General features: G+C 41.7%; 1 protein-coding gene across 2 annotated transcripts in view; it reads left to right on the forward strand.

The window, feature by feature from the left end:
• The first annotated feature begins 90 nt into the window (after positions 1 to 90).
• The window catches only part of PI4KA (phosphatidylinositol 4-kinase alpha), a 107,137-nt gene continuing 93,668 nt past the window's right edge, over positions 91 to 13,559 (forward strand). For both annotated transcript variants that reach the window (XM_075898245.2, XM_075898246.2), the window contains exons 1-6: positions 91 to 395; positions 5,898 to 6,014; positions 8,750 to 8,843; positions 10,424 to 10,512; positions 11,053 to 11,125; positions 11,515 to 11,774. In XM_075898245.2, the coding sequence (XP_075754360.2) occupies positions 255 to 395; positions 5,898 to 6,014; positions 8,750 to 8,843; positions 10,424 to 10,512; positions 11,053 to 11,125; positions 11,515 to 11,774 (774 nt within the window). In that variant the 5' untranslated portion in view covers positions 91 to 254. The remainder of the gene's footprint in view (positions 396 to 5,897; positions 6,015 to 8,749; positions 8,844 to 10,423; positions 10,513 to 11,052; positions 11,126 to 11,514; positions 11,775 to 13,559) is intronic.

Below are 13,559 nucleotides of genomic sequence, written 5' to 3' on the forward strand. Positions count from 1 at the left end.
ATCCATTCCTAGCCCTGCACGGGGGGGGTACGGTTTGAAAAGTGGAACAATCCATGGATCGGGAAAGGATTAGCGTATCCAGCCCGGAAGTGAAGTCGACCTAGGCGCCGCCATATGTATTCCCGGATGGGCGGTTGGGGCTCTCTCGGGGAGAGGGCGAATCTCGCGAGAGGAGCGGCGAGAGAGCGAGCGCTCTCGGGTGGAGGATAACATCGAACGGCCAGTTCCGCCCGGCCCTGTCGTTTGCCCGCAACATGTCGGCCCCGGCGGTAGCGGCTGCTGCCATGACGGCGGGGAGGGGAAGCGGCGTCGGCTCCTCGCGGGGCTTTTACTTCAACACGGTGCTGTCGCTGTCCCGCTCGCTGGCCGTGCAGAGACCCGCTCCCCTGGAGAAGGTAACGGGGCGGGGGCGGCTCCTCCCACCCCCTGGTCACGTATGTGGGGGGAGGCGAGTGTTACGTGTGTGAATTGTGTCATGGATGCGGGGCAGTGCGTGTCGGGGGAGGGGGGAGGCCTGTGTGTGCCCGGTGACAGGTGTCATGCCTGGAGGGTTCCATGTGTGGGCGGGGGCTACATGTGTCGTCATGCATGAGCAGCGGGTGCGGGAGGTGTGTCCTGTGTGTGTCAGGAAGTGTCATGCCTGGGGATGAAGGGTGTTGTGGACTTGGACTGTTGGGGTTTATACCTTTAAAAAAATGAGGAGCCCTGTAGCACCCCAGTGACCAGCATGATGTATAGTATCGTGAACTTTTGTGGGCAAAACCCACTTCCTCAGATGAGTGGAGGAAAAAAAGGGGAACCTCCACATTTATAACAGAAAAGGAAGGGAGTGGAGTGGGGAAAAAAAAAAACCTCTGTCAATCATGGGCAGTCAGTATGTTAGGTGAGGAAAGGAATTATTTTCCCAAACTGCTACACTGGCCGCACCTACGCTCCACCCCTATGTCTTTTGTAGGTGTTCTGGGGGCAGAGTGTTGCTGCTCCTGAATGCCTGCCCCTCTTCTCCCAATGCCGGGGAGGCTGGGGGCCATATCCTGCCCACTCTCCCCGGCTGGGGAAGTTGGGAGCCATGCACTGCCTGCCATCCTTTGCTCTCCATGATGGGGCTTGCCTTCCCCAGCCTTACCTTCACCAGCCGCCCATGCTATCAGTAGTAGTCCTGGTGCTAATGAGGTTCCTTGAGTAGGCTGTCTGTGTCCCACAGTGCTGTATCTATGTATGGTGTTAGTGTATCACTGTATGGTCCCCACTGAGAGTTTGGTTTTAAATGTTGATGCATGTTAAGGAAAATTTTCAAAATATCCCAGTGGTTTTGTTTCTGAAGAGGACTTGTTCCAGTAACCTCCAGCTGAGAGAACCACTCTATTTCCCCGATATCTCAGAAATCTAGTTTTTAGGGGGAATTAGCATAACAAAATAATTAAGCCTGTTTTTATGGCACATATAAGAAATTAAGTTATTTTTCCTCATGTCATTTTAAGCAGCACACTTCAATGCATGGTACTGTGGTGTAGTGGCTCTGCAAGCATACAAGAAATGGATAAGGTTAGGTTGATGGTAACTGTGCTGTTGCAATAGTCTGACCTAACTGTGTTACATAAGCACAGGATGTCTTCCAAAGGTGCTAAGTAGGACTTCTGGAGCTTCAGTTTGATCTGGAATTCTAGGCCTATGGATGTATCTGTGCTACGTATCTTATCTTGAGTTGATTTGAAATCAGTATAAAAAAGTCTTGTGAAAGCAAAATCTAAATATATGAATGCTATGTCTGGAGTAGTCCTTAACCCATGTGTTTAATGCTCACAAAGAACAGCTAGCTTGTCAGAGCTCTTTTTGTTTCATAGTACATAATGATAAAATGAGAATGTATAATTTACTCGGATATTACTGTACATAACATTGTTTGAACTAAAACATAAATTGAGTAGCAGAGATTCCAAAATGAATATCCTGCATTAAAGTCAAAAGTACTTGACATGTCCCAAGCTAATTCTTGTTCATTTTTAGAATTAATTTTGGTTGGTGGACCACCAATACATCCATCTCATATGTGGTAGCCATCTAAAACTGAAGTCCTCTGATTACAGGTTCATCAGTATCTAGAATATTTCATGGCAGCCTGGATTAAGGATTATTTGATTTAAAGTAGGATGTCATAACAAACAAAATACATTTGTTGTGCTATTAAATATTATCTGAGATTATTAAAAGTAAAAGAGAATTTTTTTCTAAGATTTGCACTATTTTACATGGCACAGATTATTCACAGATAATTCCATCAACTATTCGATTAGCTGATTAATTGAAATTTAATGTTCCCTAGTAGCTGTGTTAGTTCTGTTGGTTTTGCCCATGGCTACTTGTTGTTTAAGGTTAGATATGATATGGACAAAAGGTCAATTAATGGTTATTAGACAAGATGGTCAGGGATGCAACTTCATGCTTTGTTTCCCCAAACATGACTGCCAAAATCTGGGACAGGATGATAGGCTGGATTGCTGGAGAATTGCCATGTTCTGTTCATTCCCTTTGAAAAATCTGACATTGGCCACTGTCAGAAGAGAGAATACCATGTAATATTAACCACTAGCCTGACCCAGTATGGCCTTTCTGACACTGTTACAATGAACATCTTAGTGCATGCTTCCACCTTTTTTTAATTTAACAAATGTACATGTATGCCTACTTTTTCTACAACTATCAATTACCAACATGCACCTCTTCACTAACTATGAAGTCTTAAGATAAATCAGAAGTGCCAGCATACAATATAGTTCTGTGCAGAGGAATGAACACACTGAGGCTACCAGGCACAAAGGTTACTAATATCAATGCTTGCTTCTCATTTAAGTAGACTGGTCACAATATTAAGCAGTGTGCCTAGTATTAATTGTTGTCAGGGACAGGCTCTTGGACTGTAAGCCCAGTAGATAAACTCTAAACTCGCAGGTTTTTTTTACTGCGCTACACACATTGATAATGCTTACCAGTCAATGTCACCTTCAGTTTTGACCCAAAATACAAATTTCATAAAAATAAAATATTTTCCCCATGTGCTTGAGACCAGAACTATATAATCCGCAAATTCGCCACCTCAGTATTCACCGCCTTTTTCAGATCTTTTATGAATATCTTGAACAGTGCAAATCCTACTACAGATCTCTTTTTTGGGGGGAGGAGGAACACTGGTTTTGTGCATCTGTATCATAAATTGAATCATCATCATGTAGTGGTGAAGAGGCTTGCGTGTTCCAGTGACCCCTGAGAGCAACGCTATCTAGTGTCATGTACTCTCTTAGGATCATCCAGGACAGAACAGTTAAGGGCAAGGTTCCAGCCAAAGTGTGATCCAGAAGTGCTCAGAAGTAGAGCAGACGGAGGATAACTGCACAGTAGAGTTGAAACTGTTGTGTAATGTTAAAGCAGCTGTGAAGGTGGATGGGAAGGAAAGAAAATCTTTAGATCAGTGGTCACCAACCAGTCGATCAGGATCTATTGGTAGATCTTGGAGCCTCTGACAGATGATCCTGACAAGTTTGGCCAAGAGACTATCAAGTGCTGGCACTTCAGCTGCCCTTCCCCCTACAGTGGCACACTTTCTGCCCTTTGCCTTGGAGCTGCCTCCACCCAGCCTTGGGAGCCTCCTGTTTGCTGTGCAGGTCGGGGGTGGGGGGGAGAGAAGAGGGGCACTGATGTCAAGGTGCCCCCTCTCCTACCCTGTATCCTGTCTCCACAGAGCAGAAAGGGGGCACAATAGGACTTGGGATGGAGTTTTCTGGTTACTTTTGAGAGTGGTACAGGGCCAGAGTAGGGGTGAACACTGAGGTAAACAGGAGGCTGAATAATAGTGTGTGGACATTTGACTGAGACTCTCAAAATGGAAATATTGGTATCAGTTGCAGAGGGAGGGTGAAGCAGTTCCCTCTTTTGAATTGACATGATGCAGTAAACTCACTGTTCTGACCTGAAAAACATGAGTGATGGCATTAGCGACTACCTAGGTGAAATTGTGGAAAACCTATTACCATTGTATGTTTGAAAGGTTAGAGAGTGTACTGTAAAGAAGAATCCTGCTTTGGTAGAAGAATGTTACAATGACCTTTTAGATCTTTTCTATATAGATTCATAGAGTACTAGGACTGGAAGGGACCTCGAGAAGTCATCGAGTCCAGTCCCCTGCCCTCATGGCAGGACCAAATACTGTCTAGACCATCCCTGATAGACATTTATCTAACCTACTCTTAAATATCTCCAGAGATGGAGATTCCACAACTTCCCTGGGCAATTTATTCCAGTTTTTTACTACCCTGACAGTTAGGAACTTTTTCCTAAACCTTCCTTGCTGCAGTTTAAGCCCATTGCTTGTTCTTTTATCCCCAGAGGCCAAGATGAACAAGTTTTCTCCCTCCTCCTTATGACACCCTTTTAGATATCTGAAAACTGCTATCATGTACCCCCTCAATCGTCTCTCTTCTAAACTAAACAAACCCAATTCCTTCAGTCTTCCCTCATAGGTCATGTTCTCTAGACCTTTAGTATCTAATTTCTAAGAATGAAAAGCCTAGGCTTTTAATATTTCTTCAGCTATGTCTGTATTAAGGATGTTAAATTGTCATTGACTAGTCGAGTAGTTGATGGAATTTCCATTGACTAGTCGATAGGCACTTCCGCGTTCCTCCTTTGAAATGTACAAGAGTGCCCACTGGGACTCTTGTACATTTCAAAGGAGGAATATGGGACTCTGCATGCAGCAAGAAGTTCTGCTGTTTCCGGGCTGCATGTGGGTGCCTGCTTTGAAATGTACAAGAGTCCCCAGCATGGGCTCTTATGCATTTCAAAGCCATGAAGCCCGGGGTCAGCAGGAAACTCAGAGCCCCCCACTGATTCCAGGCTCCATCCCGCACTGCATGCCGTGCAGAGCCCGTGGTCAGTTGGGGAGTCCCCAGTTGACCCCGGGCTCTGTGGCGCTGCCCCTTTGACTTGCCGAGGCAGCCACTGCACGGCTAAGCTGGGGATCAGCTGTGCGGTGCTGTCCCTTTAAAACACGGCATTTCAGCGGTACCCGGGATCAGCTGGGGAATCCCCAGCTGACCCCCAAGCTCCATGGTGCTTCGGCGTTATAAAGGGGCAGTGCTGCACAGCTGAGACTGTGGATCAGCTGTGTGGTGGCTGCCCCTTTGAAATGCTGCCTTGGGGTTTCAGTGCAGCACAGCTGATCCCCAGCTCAGCTCTGCTGTGCTGCCGCTTTGAAGTACCCCTTCTTCTTCCTCCCCTTTGCTGCTTCTATCTGTTAGAGGAAGCGGGGAAGGGGAAGGAATCGACTAGTCGACAGACTATCCAATAAGCATTTGCTTTTTGGATAGTCAACTAGTCCTTAACATCCTTACTCTGTATTACAAACTAGGGATGTTATCCTTGTGCTTGTGTACCTGTACCCAAAGTAGTTCAATGAGAACTAGCAGAAATATTAGTAGTAGCTCTTGTAACATGGACAATGGTAATGGAGGCAGTTTCAGGTGAGTTTGTACATTGCATAGCTCAGCCATATCTCTGCTGTTGCTACCCATACTACATCATTGAACTAGCAGGAGTATGTACACTAGGCATTTTAAAATGTGTTTTAGTTAAATAAATGTGTAAGTGCTGAAGGCAGGTGGTTCCCTGGTAGCCAGTTTGCACAGAACCCTCAAGGTTAACTGATGACCCCAGGCTTATTCAGTTAACTGTGTACATAGTTACACCTTCACATCCCTAATGTGTACCTAAGGTAGCTCATGGTGTAGACATAGTCATAGGCTCACTTATGGGCATTGGCCATCGTAGTTTTAATGTGTGCATTATGTGTTTCTCAAGGTTATGTTTTAACATTCGATTTTTATTTTTTTTCTTTTCTGCAGGTACAGAAGCTGCTTTGTATGTGCCCTGTGGATTTCCATGGGATTTTCCAGCTAGATGAGCGCCGCAGAGATGCTGTGATTGCGTTGGGAATTTTTCTTATTGAATCCAAACTTCAGGTACAACTTTCACCTCCATTTTAACTTTCTGCAGCTGAAATACTAATGAATAAATCTCTAAATGTGATTAGTTAGTGAATGAAATATAGGTATGATAGTTCCTAGCCTGAAATAATAGGTGACAAACCCAGCCTCTATTTAGGCCTACTGAACCTGATATTCAGAATAGGGTGTTAGATTTCGTGTTCTTTAGTAATCATGTAGCTGCAACAAATGTTATTGGTTACATGGTAACTAAAATGGTCCATGAGGGGCAGGACCAGCAGCCAGGTTGCTCTTGGCTCCAATCCCAGAGAGCCACTGCCATTCCATGCTCCTACCCCTATATCTCCTGCCTCCCCCCACAGGGGACGTGGAGGTCAGGTGGCTCTGTGAGATCCGGTGCTTATGAGAAGCTGGTTTTTTAGCCAGCTGTCCTCGAGCCACCAGTTCTGTCTGCCCACTCTGCTGCTGCCTCTGTGGGAGGCAGCAGGGAGTGGGCAGGTGGCTCCACAGGAACCAGAATGGATGGGGAGCGGTCTTAAAAGCTACCAAGGCAACAAGGAGTGTGTGTTGAGTGTAGTCATTTTGATTAATCGATAAGCCCAGGCTTATCTGTTAATTGTTTAAACATGTGTGTGCTAACCCCCAATACAGAAGGGTTTGCATTAAAATGTATGTAATTGCTTGTTTAAATTTTCACATGTACTTATGTTTAAACATATATTTTATAGGCCCATAATTTCCTTTTTATGAATGGAAGGAAGTAGGATGAAAATCTATCCATATAACGCTATTTAAGTAGGTCGTTAACATCTTAAATATCTGGCATTTATGAATCTAGCATCCATGATATTTCCATTTCAGACTTTGACCTAATTTAAATGTTGTATCTTTTCTGGAAAGAAGGAGATGTGATGCATTAAGTGTCTAATTCAAAATCTATTGAATTCTATGTGAATCTTTTCGTTAACTTACGTGGATTTTGCTTCAGTCCATAAACTACTTTTGTTTTCGCCTCCCCCTCTGTTGATATAGATCAGGGGTCTCCAAACTTTTCAGCCCGAGGGCCGCATTAACTATCAAACAGCAGTTCGGGGGCCGACTACACACTTGAGGTCCAAATAAAAAACAATCAAAACATGGATGTTGTTTTTAATTATTTATTTAATATTATTTTATTCAGTTATTATTTAATAACACATTCATACACTACACATGAACACCTGTATTAGTGTGAATGGTGAAATTGTTTCCTGGATGCCAAAATAGCAGACATTTCTGGCTTTAGATTTGTTGTCCCTAACATCAACAGTGACCTGAGATTATCATCGGACAAGTTTGTTCTCAAATTGTTCTTCACGTATTTCATTCTTGAAAATGTTTGTTCACACAGGTATGTTGTTCCAAAGATTGAAAGGTACCTTGATGCAAAAGTTTTGACATTAGGAAAGTCTTCCTTGGGCAAAAACTGGTAAAAACCCACCAGTCCTATTTTGAACTTGTCCCTAAGGAGGTCATTTGCTTGCAACTCAATGACTTCCAGCTGCAGTTCATCTGGGCAACTGGCCACATCTGCTTCAAATGGGTTTTGAAACAATCTCACTTCTTCTGCCTTTGAATCCAAAAAGGTCTCCACGGGCCGGATGAGAGGGCCTCGCGGGCCGCATCCGGCCCCCGGGCCGTAGTTTGGAGACCCCTGATATAGATAAAGGAGATATAATTATTAGCTTTGCTGGGTTTGTTTTTAATTTTGTAGTGTGAACATTTTACTAAGAACTAGGCAAAATATATCACTTGGTCATGGAACTTGACATTTATGTGATGCTTTACATGTTCAAAGAACTGAACATATGGAAATTCACCCCATGAAGAAAGTTAGTACTGTCCCCAATTTATACTTTAGGAAACTGAACTTCTGTACTGTGAGGTTAAGTGATTGGCTCAAGTCTGTGGAGTATGCCAGAGGCAGGGCTGGCATTAGAATTTGCAAGTTTCCAACTCTGTTTTAGCAAGCTAGCAAAAGTAATGTTGTTCTTCTTAGAATCAAATCAATGTACTAGAGCCAAAGACCAAGACATCATTAGTTCCAAATTGCACGATAGACCAATAGTATCATGTGTCCATTAGTGCTTGGTAGGATGGAACATTTTTATCTATAACATTGAACTACAGATTATACCTCCCTAAACTGGCACACTCTGGTCTTGCAAAATCTATGGTCCAGCAGGACCACGGATGTTCCTGGATTAGAGACCTCAGAGGCAGGAAGGCCAGTGGGGGGCTCAGGAGCCTTGAGGCCGAGGGCTCAAGCAATGTGTGTAGCGTCGTGCAAAAGAGCTCAGGGGATGTAAAGAGTCCTGTAGTGTGACGTGGAACCCTTCAGCAGGGGGCTCTGGTGGCATTAGAAGCCCTGTGGCAGGGAACTCAGGCATCATGAAGAACTCTTGGGGTACAGAAGCAGAACTAGCAGGTGCCTAGGAGGCTGGTGAAAGGGTCCTCCCTGGTCTGGCAAACTTCCTTGTTCAGGACCAGTCAGGTCTCAAGAGTGTTGGAGCATGGAGATCCAACCTGTAGTTACATAATTTACCTTATCTGTACTAAATCTTTTATGCAATATTTAGACAGCCTATATCTTATTGTCATAAAATGACTTACGTATATAATCACTATATCCTTCCTCTGCATAACTAATGTATATTGAATATGTTACTCAATTTTTATCCTCCATTTTAAACAAATGTTTTCTCTTTCAGCATAAAGATAGCATTGTTCCTTATCTTCTCCGACTTCTGAAGGGTCTTCCCAAAGTACAATGGATAGAAGAAAGCACTGCACGGAAAGGAAGAGGTGGTTTTAAGTTTTATTCTTCAGATTATGTGCTTGGGGCATAGAACTAAGTTGGATAATTCTGGTCTAAGAAGAAGTGATCAGCTCCCTTGGACTTATAGCTGTTGACATAATTGCCTGTATTGGAAAGACAGAATAATAAAATGGATTGTTTTTGAGAGGCCAAAAAGGGAGTTGAATAGCTCACAGCTTAATTGGTTTGCAGACAATTCAATAACTGTCATGTCTTCAGAGCAAAGTTGTAAGGAGATAGCATCATGGCTAGAGCAGGAGAGTAAAGGTTAAGATTCTTGGGTGCTGTTCCCTGGTTTGGCATTGATTTGTAGTTCAAACTTGAGTAAAACACTTAACTTTTTGGAGCCTTAATTTACCTTTAAAATAGTAGAGAGGATACTTCTCTACCATGTAGGATATATAAGGTTCAGATTGCTAATGTTCTTAAAAGTACTTTGAAATCATGAAAAGCTCTTAGCTAAAGTGCGTGCTGTCATTTATTTACTAATTATGCTTGATGTGCTAATGATTTTCTCTTTATCCCCAGCAAGGTTATAGGAATTTCCAGTTCCTATTTTTCCCTTTTTCAGAATCTACAAAGTCTGCTTTTCTCATACACTTTTCTTATGGAATTTGGCTCTGCTCTCAAATCTCACATACCAGAAAGTAACTCTGAACTTTGTAGTTTGCAGCTTTCGAACATCAGCTGATTTTTGCACATTCCTCCTGTGAATGTTCAGCCTTGTCTGTTTAAATCCTCTTAGAATGAATTACTCAGGTTCTTTTCAGTTTCAAGTTGTTTCAGCAAGGACTGATAAAGGTACTTTCTTAAAATCTTTGCCACTGGAAAGGCATATTTACTCAAATACCATTAGCTTTTCTGGTCCAAGAGAGTCAAGTGATGCTATTATCTTGTCTGCCCTTCAGTCTGTTACTGACACCAGTGGCAGGATTTAATGTGGCGATTCAGTTGTTACTTGTCAGCACATCCTGCCTTGCCCATTTCAGTCCTCTCCTAGTGTCTGATTTGCAACCCTTATGATTCTTTAACAATAGGTTTTATCCTGAAGGTTGGGAAGACTCTGGCTTTTCTGAAACAGTTCTGCTAACTTCATAATGACAGTTCTATATTAGCAAGTCTTTGCACTTTTTCTTTATTGTATTTTCATTATTTCTCAGACTTGGAATCCATTTGCATTCCTTTCAGTCTTTCTGTCTTTTGTCATTGGAATTTGTTTTTTAGCTTGAAAGTTAATGCCAAATGATTATTTTCAGTCTTTTTTTTTTGTCTGCCACGGCTTATGTATGAAACAAGGAACATTTATTATTCCCTCTATAGCAACATATTGCTTCCTTGTTTTTCATTAATTGCTGGCTAAAGATTTATATATATATCTATAAATCTTCATGTATGTGTACTCATCCACAGACGTACTTGATTTAGCTGTGCCGTGAAGCATTGCAGAGAGGATACCTTATGACTTCTTACAATATTTAATTTTTGTCACTACTTAATGGCTGATCCAACTACTGTTGTAATGTTGTCTCTCTCCATCCTTCCCCCTCCTCCCTCCCTTCTTCTGTAGGTATGCTTCCAGTTTCAGAAAACTTCAGCTTCTGCTTGGTGACTTTGTTGTCAGATGTTGCCTATAGGGATGCAACTCTTAGAGAACAGGTAGAGTTCACTGAAATTTTTCAGTGTGCACTCTGAGATCTCTGCTGTTTAAATAAGACTTTAAAAAGTTTTTAAAAAAAAGGTTTAAAATGATGACTACCATGACTGCTTTCCTCACAAAAGACATGACCATATCAACACTGCAGTTGAATAACTTTGTGTGAATAGTCTTGTTGTGCTCAAAAGTTACTTACACATGTCTCTTGAGATATGATCCTCAAAACATTGCCCATGACAAAGCTAAGTGACTTAGAATTAACGTGTTTGACACCAGAGTTGGATATATTGATTTCTCAAAAAGTTAATAGTTATTAGTTTATTTAGGGTATTACTTGGGCTAAAGAAGCTTCTTTAGTTAAAAGAAAACATGTCTTTGTTTCATACAGTATCAAAAACCCATTCAATTTAAAATACATAATGTTCAGAGTTAATATTTGCAATTTTCATTTGACTTAATGTAATGATCTGGCCTGTGATAGCTTTTCAAGTGTTTACTGAAAGATGTTTTTTACTGACTTCCTTGATTTTTTTTTTTTTAAGGTTTTAGAGGCAGTTCTACAAGTGATGCAGTTCCTGCTGGGAATGTGCCAATCTCCACAAAACCAGGAGAAAGGTATCGGGACAGTTCTTTAAATTGGTTTTGCATCTTTTATTCTAGTGTTATCTTAACTTTGCTTGCTCTCTAACAAACACCATCATTCTTTTTAAAGGTGTATTAGATAACTATTGTGCACCATCGGGTTTGTCATTGGTTACAGAATGTCTGTAATTGGTGAGAGCATTCAGTCTTTTTTGTTTGTGGACTGAATTTTGAGCTAAGCAGGAAAAACATTTACTTATGATGTAAATTTGCTGTTCTTCCCCCACAATGTAAGCCTGCCTTTGAAATATATATTTTTCTGTGATGCTTTCAGTGAGCTAATAGCAAAGCTGGCAATATGTAACCAGAAATTTCTAATAGTATATTTCAAAAAGAAATATGTGCCTAAATTTGTTTTCCAGAATACTTGTGCAAATATGCAGTGCCATGCCTGATTGGAATTTCACGAGCATTTGGTCGCTACAGCAATTCAGAAGAGTCTCTCCTCTCAAAACTTTTCCCTAAAGTTCCTCCACATTCCCTGAGAGTACCAGAAGAACTTGAAGGAATTCGCAGACGTTCTTTTAATGATTTCAGATCAATTCTTCCCAGCCCTCTTCTCACTGTTTGTCAAGAGGGAACCTTAAAGAGAAAAACCAGTAGTGTTTCCAGCATCTCTCAGGTTTGTGTGGTGACCTTTACAAGGAAGACAGCACTTAAGCCTTTTTCTGTTCCTGGGTGGAATTAAGAGGTGTTCAAACTTATGTCTACTGATAGTCATTCAGTGCTGTACTTGAATATATTTAGAGCTGTTTCTATTTTTCAATTGTTCAGCTCTTCCTGAACTACAGAATAATTGATGACAATTAAGCTAGCTATCTCCATATTAATAATTTTCAATTACAAGATCTTGGAGAACTTGCATTCATTGAGCCTCACAGTACTGCTATGTAGCCAGTATAAAACAGATTGAACTTGTTTAGTCTGGTACCCTCGTGACCTGATCAGTGCCAAACCAGAGAATTTACAGAACTACAGGAGGTAAATATTTTTTTAGCAGCATTACCAATCCTTCCGCTGCTTATTGGGCTCTTAGAAGACATTTAGGGGCAAATTAGAGCTAAAGAACAGCATAGAACACTGAGAGCCAGGAGTGATGCTGTAAATAGACTTGATGGGACAACAGGAAACTTGGCCATATCTATCATAAGTGGACATTTAGCTAACTAAAATCATGCAGGACTACTGATGTTGCCAGACCAGAGAATTTCAATCTGTAATGCATACCTCTTTAACAGAGGGGACAATTAGAGAAGTTAATAGTTTAAGCCAAAAATTCAAAGTAATAACGAAAACATTTTTAAGTACATCAGAAGCAGGAAGCTGGTAAACAAGCAGTGGGGCCTTTGGACAATTGAGATGCTAAAGGAGCACTCAAGGTTGATAAGGTCATTGCAGACAAACTAAATGAATTCTTTGCGTTGGTCTTTACGCCTGAGGATGTGAAGGAGATTCCCAAACTTGAGCCATTCTTTTTAGGTGATAAATCTGAGGAATTGTTCCAGGTTGAGGTGTCATTAGAAGAGGTATTAGAACAAAAAACTAAACTTGGTCAAGTCACCAAGACCCGATGGCATTCATCCAAGATTTCTAAAAACTCAAATGTGAAATTGCGGAACTACTAACTATGGTTTGTAACCTATCCTGTAAATCAGGGGTCCCCAATGTGCTCGCAGGCACAATGGTGCCCGCCAGGACATTTATGTGTGCCCCCCCTAACTCCGCCCCCCGGGCGCACGGTGCATGCACGGCACCCACCACCCAAAAAGGTTGGGGACCACTGTAATCATCTTCTATACCAATGATTGGAGGATAGCTAACATAATGCCAATTTTTAAAAAGGACTCTAGAGTGATCCTGGCAATTACAGGTCAGTAAGTGTAACTTTAGTACTGTGCAAATTCTTAGACAGTAGTAAAGAACAGAATTGTCAGACCCATAGATTAACGTAATTTGTTGATGGAAAATCAATATGGTTTCTGTAATGGGAAATCATGCCTCACCAATCAACTAGAATTCTTTGAGGGGCTTGACAGGCATGTGGACAAGGGGAATTCAGTGGATATAGTACACTTAGATTTTTAGAAAGCATTTGACAAGGGTCCTCTTAAGCAAATTAAGCTGTCATGGTATAAGTAAAGAGGTTCTCTCACAGACTGATAACTGGTTAAAAGATACAAAACAAAGGGTAGGAATAAATGGTCACTTTTCAGAATGGAGAGAGGTAACTAGTGGTATTCCACAGTGGTCCATACTGGGATCAATCCTATTCAACATACTCATAAATGCTCTGGAAAAGGGGATAAACAGTGAGGTGGCAACTTGCAAATAATACACATTTAAGTCCAAAACAGATTATGAAGAGCTTCAGAAGGATCTCACAAAACTGGGTGACTGGACAACAGAA

This window comes from Pelodiscus sinensis, chromosome Z (genome assembly GCF_052426305.1).
Source record: "Pelodiscus sinensis isolate ZL-2025 chromosome Z, ASM5242630v1, whole genome shotgun sequence".
NCBI lineage: Eukaryota > Metazoa > Chordata > Testudines > Trionychidae > Pelodiscus > Pelodiscus sinensis.